This window comes from Vigna umbellata, chromosome 1, assembly GCF_029865625.1.
Source record: "Vigna umbellata cultivar VRB3 chromosome 1, Vumbellata_1.0, whole genome shotgun sequence".
NCBI classification, from domain to species: domain Eukaryota; kingdom Viridiplantae; phylum Streptophyta; class Magnoliopsida; order Fabales; family Fabaceae; genus Vigna; species Vigna umbellata.
Window position 1 is genome coordinate 73688254 of NC_142165.1, and position 15613 is coordinate 73703866.

The 15613-nt window shown below is 36.0% G+C and overlaps 1 protein-coding gene across 2 annotated transcripts; it reads left to right on the forward strand.

Moving 5' to 3' along the window:
• Positions 1-6186: 6186 nt before the first annotated feature.
• On the forward strand, positions 6187-15380 carry LOC124848992 (cyclin-like protein). Of its 2 annotated transcripts, XM_047326823.2 has the most exons (12): positions 6187-6690; positions 6785-6827; positions 7560-7985; positions 11053-11360; positions 11441-11629; positions 11765-11950; positions 12037-12111; positions 12214-12280; positions 12403-13519; positions 13591-13647; positions 14799-14873; positions 15026-15380. In XM_047326823.2, exons 1-12 carry the CDS (start codon positions 6352-6354, stop codon positions 15069-15071), a joined length of 2928 nt encoding a protein of 975 aa, XP_047182779.2. In that variant the 5' UTR covers positions 6187-6351; the 3' UTR covers positions 15072-15380. The 2 variants fall into 2 exon arrangements, with proteins under 2 accessions (XP_047182779.2, XP_087960320.1); XM_088104194.1 differs by lacking the exon at positions 14799-14873.
• The last annotated feature ends 233 nt before the right edge of the window (positions 15381-15613 follow it).

Below are 15613 nucleotides of genomic sequence, written 5' to 3' on the forward strand. Positions count from 1 at the left end.
TTCCGAGAAGGGGTGTTACACTAGTGGAGCTGGAGCAGCTGAAGCTTCATCCATGGAAGATGATGATGAAGATGATGATTACGAAGATGGTGATGAAGAAGAGGAAGATGATGAGGAGGAGGAGGACTCAGATTGATGATGATAGCATTTACTGATGAATGTTATTTGCAGTAGAATATAATTTTTCTTATCTTTGTTTTGTGAACTCTATTTTGTTTCCGTTTTTAGAATAGGTGTTGATGTACTCAGTTTGAGACCTATATCTGATGTGATGGTTTGATATTGATTTGCATGTGATGAGTATTGCTTGATGATGCTTTGAGATTGATTGATGTTGAGATGTTGCACAAAATGTTGATATGCAGGTGGTTGTTCACAAACTGTGGAAGAAATTCATGATGTTATGATTGTGATTATGATGCTAAGCAGAATGTGTATTTGGTGTATGTGGAACATTGAATTAGCTTGTGTGAGGTTTTGAACTCTAGAGTATTTGTTTGAATGATTGATATTCTTTTGAAAGTATGAATGATTTTGCCTAGGTTTCTATGATTGAACTACTTGCTTGCTTGTGTCACATGATCAAGGCCATTTTTTATTACCCTTTTTCTTAGCCAATGCATGATTTTTACCCAAATGAAAGAGAGCACGAAGTGTTCTACCCTTTTTTAACCTGAAGCCTTAAACAGATCCTTTGTGAAAATCTTTACCTTGAGTTAAGTTGAGAATCATTGTGTGGAATTGCTACCTAAGAGTGGAGAGGATTTCTTTTTGGTAGTGGCCACATGTCCCTCCACCATTGAAGAGGATTTGCTTTTAGTAGTGGCCACATGACACTCTAGGAATGGAGAGGATTGTGTTTTATGAGTGGTCACATGTCCTCCCATCATTGAAGAGGATTTGTGGACACTTTTCTACTCCTTAGAAGGTATATTTTTGGCCAATGAGAGCAAATGTGAGAGATCATGCTTTTAGGGTTAGAAGGAGACACCTTTGGCCTATAAATAAAGGTGTCTCCACACTTGTATTTCATATTGGATTAATGTAATATTATGCGGCCAAATTTAGGTCAAACACTTCCTAGATCAAGAAAAGAGCAACCCTAGAGGCCCCTCTAGTCACTTTCCTCCTTGAGTTGGCCTCACCTCTGTTGGAGCCACTAAACACTTCATCATCACCACCATATCTCTTAGAGGTCATGAGCTTCTACACCATCCACACCTTAGCTCATCATCCTTGGACCATTTACCACCACTTTTTCACATCATTCATCCAAGGAAACACCCCTCCATGCACATCTCCTAGCTTTGTTCCAACCTAGCTAAGGAGGTTGCTATCATTTGGTATCAAGAGCCTTGGTTCTTTAAGAGCTAAGTTTACTTGGTTTCCTTATATATCTTTATTGCTTTTATGTGTTTATGTTTTATTCTTACTTGTCATAATCTTGTTTCCATTTTTGTTGTTTTTATGGTTCTACTTTGCTCTACTCTTGGAATCATATTTTCCACTAGGTGTTTGTTAAACTGAGATTGGTCGCACAAACTCAGAACAAACTAAGTTTCCCCACTAATGAAGTATAGGGACAACCTAGGATCAATCCAAGGACTCAACAAAATTAAGTTTTAAAATGTAGAGTTAAGTCTTGTATTTATTTACTAATTACTAACTAACAAGTGGGGAAAAGGAATTAAAACAAAGAAAAAAAAAGTAAACTAAAATATGTTCAAAGAAAGAAAAAAAAATGAAGTACAAGAAAAAGAAATAGAAATCTAAACTATTAAGAAATAAACCTAAAATGTAAAGAAAAGATGGTATGAGACAAGAACAAACAATGCTATTTTGAACGAATATAAAAGCTGAGGAATCTAAATGTTAAATGACATGAGCCTAAATGAAATGATATAATAAAGAAAAATGAACTTAATCTGGACAGTGAAAGAATAGTATAATGAAGTGAAAAGTCAAAGCGGAATGAGTAAAGAACCTAATATTTAAGAATTTAAAATCCAAAATCCAATTATCAGAATTCTCAAACAAAAAGAAATTATCAATTCAAATCTTTAAGCAAAGACAAAACAATATAAATGGATGAAGAATTACTAAGTCATAATCTAGAACACCTGAAACTATTACTCAAACACTAAATCATTGATTAGATTCATGAATTGGAATCCAAAATGCAAGGATTAGCACAACATAGTATTTATTTGCAACTCAGGAAGACATTCTGTAAAGGTATACCCTCTTTGGAGTAATTAAGTCCCAAATCAGAACTTAGTTTGTGCAAATGCATACTCTATGTAACAAACCTCAACAATTTCAACTTTAATTCAATCTTCTAACTAATATCAGCAAACACATATAAACTTCAAGATTTCTATCTAAACATCAACATCACAATTCAATATAGTAAATCCAAATAAACTCAAAAATTTGCAAGAAAACAATAGAGAACTAACACTTAACAATCACAGACATTAAATCCAGACAAAATATTTTGATTCACTCAGTGTTTTGAATTCCACCCTGACTCAAGGAGACACCTTGGAAAAGAAAAGCTCATTATTGAGTTAATACAGTTTCTCTGATTAGAGAAAATAAAGTGTAGTTTCACAATCCAAAACCTAAATAAAACCAAAATTTTTTATTCTGAAAAGACAACAATAGCATAATTGAAGTCACAATATTTCTTTTTTTCATTAGACTCATCTCCAAACTCGAGAAGACATCTCGATAAGTCATGCTCACTGTGGAGTCATGTGATTCCTTAAGGAATTTCAACTGTGTGGAGCCACAGAGTCTAAAGCAGAATTTTCAAAACAAAACTAGAAAGGCTCGCACATCATCGATCAAGAACACAGATTTAATGAAACAGAGAAATCAACAAGCACTCAACACATAGAAACATCAAGAACGAAAGTATTATTACCCAGAAACAATGAAAACACAATAATATACCGAATAATGTATGAGCGAGAAGACAAGAACTCGAATCTACCGATAGCGCGTAAACCCTAATCGATGAAAGCGATAAACCTAGAATGCAGCTGCTCCTACTCTATTCAGAAACTAAGAACTGTCAAAGTAAAGTACGTGTGTACATGGTAGAAGCAAACCCCTTTATATAGGGTTGAAGATAGAGGGAGATGGGAAAGGGAACCTTCACAGCTTGGACAATTCGTACTTCCTAATCGGACGGCCAACCTTCTTTCTACTTCCTTGCATTTCTCTGGCTGTTTGATCCTCTCCACATGGCAGCGCCAGTCATCTCCGTCATCTTCTCCGGGCAGCTCCTTCGGTCACGTTAGCATCTCTCTTTTCTCTGCCCTGGCTCTAGGGTTTTTCTTTCTATCTCAACCCCAGCAAATGGGTTCTTTCTTCCAATGAAAACGAGGGGAAGAGACCCCTAAGGCAACTGCTGCTGAAACGCTCTGTTTCACTAACTTCAGCTGCTGCGTTTTGATTAAGTGGGCGCAACTCATTGCTTCATGATAAACACACTTTTAATCCCCGAAAACGGAGTCAAAAACTTGTTAAGACCTCGACAAGTGTACCGAATTGTATCAAATAATAATAAATGGTAAGACCAAGTATCGTTTTCCAAGAGACTCACGACACTAAACAGTTATGTGATTACTCAACTAATTAAGACTCTTAAAGAACAAATTTGGGGTTTTTGGATGCAAATGCAATAAAATAAACATGAATACAATTTGATCAATTGAGGCTAAACACAAGAATGAATGAATGAAGTTAATGATATTGTTGTTGGGTTTAGATTTCACCTAATTTACTCTCATGCATATTTGAATTCATCTTCTTCATTAATGTTAACGCCACTTTCTAATTTACCTTAAACCTGATGTCTCGGTGAAGAAAGCCTACTCCTAATTACTAGTTCACAATGTCTTGTCTCCCCAGCAATTAATCATGCATTACATTCGCATAAAAGCTTAAAGGCAACCGATCCTCCTATTCCTATGTCTAGGTAATATTGCTTTCGGAGAATTTCCCCAGTTCTAGATTTTCTCATATATGTCCATAGTGACAAAATCAATAATTATGTAATCGAATGAGTTAAACAAAGTATGCATAGAGTATAGAGGAAAAACCCTAACAATTAATGAAGTAAAACATATATAATCAAGATTCAATTCAATACATGAGAGTTTAAGAGGTTACATCTTTCCCAACAACAAATAAGGTTTAGTTCCCCATCGTCATGGAAGAACTAGATGAACAATGGAATGAAAGAATGGAAGAGATAGAAAAACCCGAGAAAGAGAAGAGGAGAGCCGTCACCATCCCCAAATCTACCCCAAGGGATGAAAAATGTGTTTCTGTGCTCAAGCCATCAAAAGATACAATCCCTAGGACGTGCAAGTCCTTAAATATAACATAAAAATGACAGACAACAACTCCAAACCCACATTGTCGGCGCTCAACGACACTTTTGCCGCTCAGCGGTAAGTGCGGCACTGGCACTCAACGCAATTTGGCGCTCAACGTAACTTTTTCTGCGCTCTGGTTGACTTTTCTCCATTCTGGTTGACTTTTCTGCATTCCAACCATTCGGTACTTTAACTCTTCTTTCAAATTATTCCAATAGCCTACAAAATCAAGGGAATCTAGCACAAAACCATTAAATTCACCTTCAACTCTCTTATTCACAAAACTAAAGCAAAAACATGAGTTCAAGCAAGCTTCTAAGTCAAAAAGGGTGTTTTTAATATCAAAATTAAGTATAAAAATAACGGTTTTTCAACCGTTATCACTTCCAATTAGCAGCCGTGCAATTGAAAAATGAACCTGGAACTGAAACTATTCCCAGGGGCAGCAGCAACGCACCAAAACAGTGTCGTTAAACTAAATCCGCAAGCCCAATTAGTGCAACCCAATTCCAGCAACATGTTCAATCCTAGCAGAAACCAAGTTTGGCAGCAACATCCAGGTGCAACAGCCCAAAGCTTCCAATCATCCCAAAGCTGCTTTTGTTGACCAAGAATATTAGCCTAGTTGACCAAGGCCAAAGCCCAATCTGCAGAAAAATCAATCAACAATTAAAGAAAAGGCCATTTTAGAAATTAAAGAAAATAAAAGCCTATCTAAACAAAAATAAAGGAAAGAATTCTAAAAAGAAATACTAATTTCCTATTTATGACAAACACTAAAAAAATACTTCTAAAATCCTAATTTTAACAACAATTTTATAAAACTAAAGATTTAAAAGAAAAACCTAAAAATAACCTAATTCTAAACAATAAGAAACTAAAATGAACTAAGAAAGACTTCTAAACCTAGAAAAATATGCAAATATAGAGAGTTATCAGTGTTCTTGTGTTTCTTTATGTTCTATGTGTCTTTTCTATTTTTGAATCATTCCTCATTGTTTATGTTGGTTATATATGTTATTTGGTGTCATTTTAACTTTTGAATCCATCCATGTTGCGTAGAAGTCGTGTTTAGTCCTTTACTTGTCTTTATTTTCAAGTTAAACCTTGAAAAGATCACCAACAATATATGTTTGTGTGTTTTTCGAAACTGCATCTTTTGGGAACCTTTGAGTGCTTTTTCTTTCCATATTTGTTGTTAGTTCATCAACAAATTCATAGAGTTAGGTTTCATACATGTTTTTTTTTAGCTTCTAATCAAAATTTTGATTCTAGGAGGATTTCTCTACTATTATGTGTGTGTGACCTTATACACCTTTAAAGGCATCTTTAAAATCTTATTTGGGGTGTTTTTTTGTGTGCATTATGTTATGGAAAGTTATAAAAAAAAACAAGAGACAAAATAATAGGAAAAAGAAAAAGTAACTAAACAACTACATATGGGAGAATTTTCTCATCCGGTTTCCTAAAAATGTGTCAAAATTTCACTGTTCTCTCTACTTTACTTTATAAAAGTCCTTGTAATTATTATTTATATTTTTTCCAATTTATTACTTTATGAATAATTAATTAAAAAATATAAAAATAATACAATTTAAAAAATATATAATTTTAATAAATTTTCTTACAAAATAATTATTTAATTAAAAATAAATTAATTTTTAATTTTATTAAATAAATATTTTTATTTATTAGTTATCTAATTTAAAAAATTATATGTTATTATTATTATTATTATTCATTTAATTTTTTCTTGTTTATTCTTAGTTATTTTCTCCACACAATAGTAGAGTGGAGGAGAAGAGTGAGTGGGAACAAGAGTTTCCTTCGCAAGCGGATGGCCATACGGTGTCTACCTGAACCCTCGTTCTTTTCATCCTAAAGTTTTCCTTCTTTCGCACTTTGCAATAAGACAAAACGCATCGCATTGAAATCCAAATCCCATAACCCCCCGGTATCCATGGATTCCTTCCAGCAACATCACAGCTACATGAGACCACCGCAACCGCCACCTCCTCCGCCGCATGCGGCGGATCCCCACCATCACCCGCACCACTTTCACCAGATACCGCCGCCGCCACCCCAAGCTCCCTGGTTGTCCTCTCAATTCCAATACCACCCTTCGCAGACCCCTTCCCCTCCGCCACAGTGGCAGCAACCACCGCCGCCGCCGCCCCCTCCTCCTCCGTCGAACGCATATTCGTACCATCCAAGCCGGTTCCCTCCTCCTCCGCCTCGCTCTCATGCGCCTCCTCATCAGTTCACCCCTCACTCCCACATTTCTCAGCCTTATCCTCAGGTGAAATATCCTTCTTGCCCTTCGTGTTTTTGTCTCTTTGGTTTGCTAGGGTTTCTTCTGTTATAAGTTCACTATTTGCCTGAAATTTTTGTAGGAATGGGGCAATCCAAACTTGCAACCTAATCAGGGCTATCCAGGTTAGCTGTTGCTTTTTCTTTTAATGTTACGTTAGAAACGTTGTTTTCGTGTTCATGCCACAATTAAGGTTTTGTTGTTTATTATTGGTGTGCGGAATAGTTTGAGGTTATGTTCACTTGAGAGGGAAACATTTGTACAGAAAAGGAAGAAAATACGGAGTGGGAAAAACGAATCTTGCATTGTTTTGTTAGCTTATGTTTGATAGTTGATTTAATACCAAGTTATTTGGGTCAAATACAATGTTTTTTTCTTTATGATTCATTTGATTTTGTATGTATTCATGAGATTATTGTGAGTCGTGACTTGACACCGAATATTGGCTATGATAGATACTTGCGTGTGTCTGAGGAATTACTGCAGTTTGCAACTTGTTTAAATGATTATTACTCTGTTAATGTGCGTTGCTTTCATTGGAAAAAAATTAACAGCGTAATTTTATTGATTTTGTATGCCTCTGTGATTTTTAAGCTCTATATGACATCTCGGAAAATACTTGCATGTGTCTGAGGAATTACTGCACTTTTAAACTGTTGTTTGCAACTTGTTAAATGGTTATTAGTCTGTTAATATGCGTTGCTTTCATTGGAAAAAATAACAGCGTAATTTTATTGACTTTGTCTCTGATTTTTAAGTTCTATATGACATCTCGGAAACCCAATCCCCGAGCTTCTGTTTGTCCATTCTTAATGCAGCGGATATTGTGGTAATTTGACATAATGTTGTATTGGTAGCTCATAACAATGAAGAAGATTGGGCTGCGAAGGCAAGAGCTTGGGCAGCTAAGGCTGCCATGGAAAGTCAGCATCCACAAACACATTTTTCACCTGCTGGAAGATTGCACGAGCAAAATCACTATCATGATCAGTTCCAGCAATCGGTTGACTCACATTATACTGATGTGCAAAACCAATCTCATTCAACATCAAGCTATCAACAATTTTCCTACTTAGATACTTCTGCGCAGCGACTTTCAGGACATTCTCAGGATGCTGTACCTGTCAGTTTGGAGACATCTTATGCTCAAGATGGACATTCGTACAGTGCCAGAGATGGGACCAGCATCAGAGATTCAAATGTTTCATTTGAACAAGGGAGCATGCAAGCAAATCCATCAGTTCATCAGCAGGAGGTACCTTCTAGTTATAGTTCTGTTGCAGGTAATTGTTTATTTAGTTTATTGAAGTTGCAAGTGAAGCTTCTGTGGAATGGATCATAAATCAATATTCTGGAATTTTCCTTTAATGTATGTATGTGATACAAACCTGTCAAAATTTGGTTAAAAGATATTGTTAGTTGGAATCACATGAATAATGATTTAATGACAGTGTTATCGGATATCAGTTAAAAGGAAAATATCGTGTACCTAAAAGTCCTTTAAAAAAAATATTGGAAGCCATAACGGGTTATTATAGAAGCATCATGGACCAAACAAATACAATATATGCATATAGATAAATGAAAAATGCAGAAATATACTTGAAAGGCAACATAATGTAAAACAATCATATCATTAATCATAATAATGAAATATAATAGTAAGTCTAGACGTTCGAATAAAATAAAATCAAAGCAAAACACCACCATGTTCAAATAAATTAACTACTGTGGTGTTAGATTTATATATTAGTGAATAAGTATAAAATACAAAAGAAGGGAAAGAAATCGGGAGGGTGGGTTGTGCTGCTATTGTAGAAACAAAGAACAAACAGGAAAAAGAAAAATAAATGAGGATGAACCACGGTGGGTGGATGATGGTGGCACAATGATGGGACGAACCAAGGTGGGTTGTTGCCATGCAGAAGGAGGCAAACCTTAGTGGGTGGCACTGCTGCAAAAGGACAAACCAAGTGCTATGGTGGGACGAACCAGGTGGTGGTGGTGGTTGCACAACTCACAGGTGGTGGCAGTGGTGGCAACATGGCGAAATGTAGTTGATTACAAAGAGTGTGGTGCAATGAAGTGAGGAGCAGGTAGGGTTTTTTATTTTTTGTTTGGGTTTGGGTCAGGTTGTGGGTTGTATGACCCAATTCTTTTTCAAAACAAAAATTCAAGTGGGCTTTGATCAAGTTGTGTACAACCCAGAAAAGAAAAAAAAACTAGGATTACATGCAGCTTGAATTGGGTCACTCTGACATGAAGACTTCTTCAGTAAGAAGACATGCATGGCAGTGGCAGCATAATTTCTGTTGTGGCCAATCTGCAGCACTATACTACGGTGCCCAAAGTGGATGTGATGACCCATCACAGAAAATCTGATTTGCCACGGCCATGCTGTGGCTGCTGGTGACAAACTGCCACTGCACTCCACCATGGATTACCATCTCCAATTTTTTGTAACACCGTAGTATATTATTTCACTCTGATTGCTTAGAGTTTCATTATTTCATTGGAGATTCACTCTGATTTGCTAGAACTGTGCAAAGTTTTAGGAATATCTGTTGTGTTGTGTTTCCATCAATATTGATATGGAGGGGCTACAACTTCCTGCGTGGGATGAAAAACCAAGCCAGTGTTGGGTGGCTGTGGTCAGAATCTTGTGGCAGAGAGGCTTGTGAAGTTGGCTTCTGAAGAATGTTCAAACGCTGTATAATGCTATCCAGATGACTAGACATTACAGCAATTCGAACGAGGGACTGTGTTGATGCTCTGGGATGAGTCTATCGTGGTAAGATGGTCTGGTATGGGTGGTGAGGTTGATTGGAGGTGGCCTCTTCCCGGACCAGTAGATCTGAGAGGGACAATTGCCTAGGAGAGATGAGGGACAACTGGGAAAAGAGTTTCTGTTGCAAAGTTCTAGAATTAATAGAGATAAAGTTAAGGATCCCTATGTTTAAAAGTATATTTTTTGTAATTGATCATGAATCGCTCATGTTCTGATTACCTGCTAACGATATAGGTCTTCTGATATGTTGTTCATGCTGTATTTAGGCATATGTTTAAAAATATAATTTTAGTAATTGATGCTGAGTCACTCATGTTGATTACCCGTTAACAATATAGGTATATAGGTCTTCTGACATGTTCATGCTGTCTTCTTAAACAAGATATTATCAGCCTATCCCAATTCTTGTTTAATGGACTACTAGTATGATTTTATAGATTATTTTGGTTAGAAAAAGAAACATTAATTGATGGGGAGGGGAGAATACAAGGTATCTACCAGACGCACGTACACAAAGCTGAATGAAAACAATGAAAACTAGAATCTCCTTTGAGAAACCACCAAAATAACTTCACCCAAGGATTACGCACCAGTTAATCCCCATTGTCAACAAATAACTCAACAAAACGGGAAACCTAATACTAAAACTCAACAATGCTCACTTTGGCCATAAGGTTTCAAATTTACAGTATCTGGATGAGAAGTGTTTCCTTTTCAGAATCAGTACTTGTCTTTTCTGGATTATGTGGCAGCTAATCTTCAAGGTTGTCCTCTCTGGACAAGTATTGGGAAGGAAAACTGAGAAACAGGATGACATTAATTTTTTCATGTGTTACGAGCTACTAGGACTTGCTGTATTTCAAAATAATAGATGTTTCAATGAGAGCTGTGCTCTTGTTAGAAATATAGGGAACATATATGAATTCGCTTAATTTTTATCATGTCAAGCAAATTATATTTTTCCACTTTTCATGAGAAGCCATTTTTGAGCTGAGAATTAGGTGGCTCAAATTAGGATTGATTACATTTTGGTTGCCACCATCCAAGTTTTTAGCAATAACCAGGCTTATTTATATTTATATATGAAATCAGAAGCCTTGATGAAGTAACCATTAGTGAGAATTGAACATCATTATATAGCTAATTGTTAAGTCAATTTATTTATAATTGTTGCCCCCATAGTTGTTTTTTGTTAGCCATCTGTTCATATTCTGAACATTGTTTATTGTAATAGGATTAATTAATGAGTTGTTGGACCTTATGCCTTTTTTGGCACCTCGCTGCCTTACCTATAACAGTTATTACATCTTCACAAATTTGTTCAGTACAAGGAATGATTAACCCATCTCTTATCAGTTATGCTGGTTTATTTGTGGCCCATGTTATTAGTAGATACAAATACTTAATTTTTCCTATCTAAAGATGAGTTCGAGAATAAGTACTAGTTGGAACTTTGAAATATCAGACAGTGTGAAAGTGCTTTTTAAAGTTTACACATTTTTTGTATCTTGCCTTTTTATTTTTCAGTGGTCATTTGAATATTGACTTGTTGGACCTGGCAGGTAAAGAGGCTGCTGATCAGATTCAACAATCATACTCAGTCTTCCCTTTGTCAAGTTCATCATCTCAAGAACGTCATGTGCAACCATCAATGCATGCACCACCTTTTGCATCTGGCAGCCACTCAGTGGACTCGACTATCAGTCTTGCTGATCAACCATTAGATTTTGCACCCAGGTTTAATCGTGATAATGACTTGCAGATGCAATCAACTTATAGCCATCATGATTCAAGTACTTCAATGAATAACTGGGCCGCTCAAGTGGCCCCTGGTGTTGGTTATCCACCAATTCTTGCCTCTGGACCACAGGTTTTAATTTTGAAACCTTTTGTTTTCCTGGTCAACTTATATATTTATTTTAATTCTTTGGCTCTTGGTTAATTTACCAGCTTGACCCTTCTATCTCCACTCCTGGTCATGTGGCACCACCATTTGGAAGGTTTGCTGGACCCAGCCTCCCTTCAACCATTCCACCAAGTGGTGCACCCTTTACCCTTAGCACTGGAACTACAATTCATCCTCCTGCTTTCTCTGCTGATGCATATGGGGTATCTAGTGTTTCTGATCGTCCTAAGAAGGTAAGTATGTTGCAAAGGTTAATGCTTGTATATATATATATATATATATATATATATATATATATATATATATATATATATATTATGTGTGTGTATGTATGTATGTCACCAAACCCCATTTTTCTATTATTTCAGGCTTCAGTTCCAAACTGGCTTAGAGAAGAAATAAAGAAAACAGTCATTGCTGCTCCTGCAGAGAATCTGAAGGAGGAAGCTGCATTTGTAAATGATGGCATTGACAAGCCATACACGAGAGGCGATGAGGCAGATAGTAAAAGCATTGATTCATCTAGATCGGCGGAGGATGAAGAAGATGAAGAGGTTTCATTTTTTTGACTTTAAAGTTTGTCAAGAAAATAAAATTCCATTATCATTTTTAATTTAGTATGGGATTATTTTTTGTATAGGATCAAGTTGAGGTAGCTAGAACTGCAGCAATCAACCAAGAAATAAAAAGAGTTCTGACTGAAGTTCTTTTGAAGGTCAGTTTTATTTAAAATGTAAATTTTTGGTCTTATTGAAGTCTGTAAACTGGATATATCAGAAAAAAATATATTGTAGTTCTAATTACAGTTTCTTCTTAGGTCACTGATGAATTGTTTGATGAAATCGCAACCAAAGTTCTTGCGGAAGATGATCTTACTGCTGAAGGTAAATATTCGTCTGTTGCACTCTCATTTTCTCTTAAATTATATCTATTAATCTAAGTAAATATCTTTATTCTACTAATCTAGTATTAAATAATATAAGTTCTAACAATTTGTTTCCTTCAGTAGGTCACAAGGTTGTCACCTCAAACCACAAGGCACCTGCTTCTCCACCCTCAGTTACAGTTCCTAAGGCATCTGCAAAGGTTTTAGTTCCAGTCAAAGAGAGGGTAGAAAATGATGGTTCCAGTGAAAAATCTAATTCTAGTTCTCCTGGAGATGTTTTAGGTCTTGGAAATTATGGTTCTGATGCTGATGATGAAGACAATGAAATTGAGAGTTCCAGTGTGCCAACTCCTGCAAAAGATGCTGCTTACCAGTCAGGGATTAAGCAACCTTTGGCAGATACACATGATGTATCTGTTAATGGCATTTCACAACTTCCTGAGCATAGTAGATATGAAACTAATTATGTGAATGCTCAGATCAAAACCACGTCTTTACCATCCAATGATTCTGCTTCCGATCAATTGCATGATGACAAGGTTACTAGAGCATCCGATCTTTCACATTCTTCCAAAGTGGTGCCTGAAGATCTTAGGGATAACAGGCTTGATGCCATTCAAAGAGGCCATGATAGATTTAATGGCTTTAGTTCTAAAGATACTTCAGGGATACCAAGATCTGAACTGCTTGGAAAGAGCATTGGTGGGGAAAAAGCAACAGATGATCATTTAGGTAGGGAAAGCAGAAGAAAATCTGAAAAAAATGAGCGGCCTGACAGGAATACTTCTGAGAAAGACTTTGTGAAGGAGGTAAACAGTAGTAAGACCAGGATAGATGAAAAAGGTCATGAGAATCATCGAAGGAAGGATGAAAGAAATCATAAAAGGGAAAAAGCAGATTATGGCAGTGAGTCAAAAGAAAGGGTGAAAGAACACCATTTCCGGCACTGGGAAAAGGCAAAGGAATCAGATTCAAGGAAAAGATCCTCTCATGTTGATGTCAAGGATGATAAAAGGGAAGTTGAAAAATCCCATAGAGGTAGTACCACTGATGATACAAGCCGGAAAAGGGAGCATACAAAGGATAAGGGGGAACATAAATCAAGGCAAAAAGATGCAAGTAATCCTGACAGGCATAGGAGAAGACGTTCATCTTCAGTAAGTAGTAGAGGTAGAACCAACAAGGATCGTGTTGATCATGCTGGTAATTCAAGCGAAGGATCAGATGTCTCAAAAAGGTCTATAGTATATTCTTAAACCTCAATTGTCTGGTTGTTATATATAGTGTCTCATAATGTTTGTAATGCAGGAAGCTGCATTCAAGAAAGCGTGACTTGTCACCGTCTCCTGTCAGATCTAAAAGAAGGTATCATTTATTAAGAGACCCTTACACTGTTCAGGTTTGCAATATTGAAATTTGTATTCCAGAGCATCTTGGACTGTGTTTATAGGCTATATCAGTATTTGTGTGTGTATTATATTTACCATTATAGTAATTCTCATACGATTACTGTTTTATGCTGGACGTTGATAGTGTCAATTGATTCGTTTTCCTTCTCTTGTTATTAATAGAATGTTTGTGATTCACGAGTAGGTTATCTTATTTGTGCCTAAGTGAATCTTAGATGTTGACAGCTTCTCTATATTTTATTTTAATGATTTCAGCTCTAGGTGAATTTTCTCATGACTTAGGTGTGATGACTTAATTGCTTAACTCAATCTTCACCGAAGCTCTATCTTGCTGTCTAAAGGCCAGAAAATGATAAATTTATTTCAGCATTGTTTTTGGACTTTAGCTTTTCTAATATGATGTGTTCTATTCACTTTTTTTCGGTGAAAAGAAAGTTTTACTTGTGTAATTTTGTTCCAATTTTTTTTATCAATATGATGATTGTTTTCTAATTGTGTTTGTGTAGGTATTTTCTGATAAATATTTTATGTATAATTAGATTATTTATGCTGGCCGTTATTTATAAGATTGTGCTGCATCTTAGTGCAACTTACTATTACCGTAAGTTTCAAATTTGAAAATATAACTGTTGACTTATTTTAAACCTTGTTTCTTCGAGAAAAATTATTGAGCCTATGGTTTTGGCAGTTTGAAGATTCTGAAGCTGATACCATGCCACTGATTCAATCTTTTGGTCTTTATATGAAATGTTTTTCATGTTCACGTTTTGCAGTAATTAACACATTTTCGTGCACCTTTTTGTCTACTGTGTGTATTATTATACCTTTCAATTTATCTCTACAATATATTATAAGTAAGACATACAAGAGCAAGATACTTTTGATGTGCACAAATTTTGGCACTTGTTTATCCATAATTGTTAGGATATCTCTACCCTGAAGCTAGAATATAAGACTTTTGACTGTGATCGTATTCATAAGAAACAGAACAAATTTATTGTAATAGACCTCTTCGAATGGAGTGTTGACACTATACCAGGTTGAGTTGTATTTATAGACTTTGTATACTTTAAACTCACCAAGGCAGTACGGTGGTTTCATTTTTAGACAACTTTCGCGGTCTCCTCATAGCAAGCGTTCTCAGCGCAGGCATTCTCCCTATTCTTCTCTTGATTCTTCCAGGTTTGTTGCCATATAGTTTTTCTGAGATTAAGATTTATGTTTTTCAGACAAACTTCCATCATATAAGATTAAGCTGCACAGGTGAATTTGTCAGGCTTCATATTTATTGGTTACTTGGTGCCTTGTTTATTTACTGGTTTCTTTTTATGTAGGGGAAGGAGGTCAAGAACCAGATCACCTGTTCGGCGGCAGAGATGAACGATGGAAACAGAGAGGATTGAGTTTGCATCGTCCGAGGTTCATTCACCAAAACATCAACTAGGAGGGGTAGGGCGAAGCTTGTGATATCTGGTCTTTGGACTGCAAAGGGAATTTTGATTCAAAAGTAATAGGTAGTGATGACCTTTTTCCCATTTTTGTACGTTCAATATATACTGTTGTTTTCTTCCTGGTTTTGCTACTTGGTTAGTATAAAACTAGGTAGAGCTGGATCTGTGGTGTAATGGGTTTTTTATGTGTATAAAAAGGCACGAAAAAATATGATAGATTTAATTTTCATTAGAACTCCGTTATGTCTTCGATCCCATCAATATGAATATTTTCTGAATGCGTTATCTGAATGATTCAGATAAATCTCAATAAATTAATTAGTCTACTGCCCAATTTTCTTGTGTTTATTCCCTTTGAGCCTTACCCATGTGACGCAAATATTTATCAGGCTGGGTTATTTTACTATGCTAAACAAGTAGAATGTGAACGTATTTGGTTTAATGACATTACTTAGGTTAAAAGGAAAGGCA

What these genes read in the sequence shown, in the direction of transcription:
- LOC124848992 (XM_047326823.2), top strand. Translation starts at nt 6,352, where the DNA reads ATGGATTCCTTCCAGCAACATCACAGCTACATGAGACCACCGCAACCG. An exon ending in TTCTTGCCTCTGGACCACAG is followed by an intron (nt 11,361 to 11,440) that starts GTTTTAATTTTG and finishes TTAATTTACCAG; the next exon opens with CTTGACCCTTCTATCTCCAC. An exon ending in TCTTCTCTTGATTCTTCCAG is followed by an intron (nt 14,874 to 15,025) that starts GTTTGTTGCCAT and finishes CTTTTTATGTAG; the next exon opens with GGGAAGGAGGTCAAGAACCA.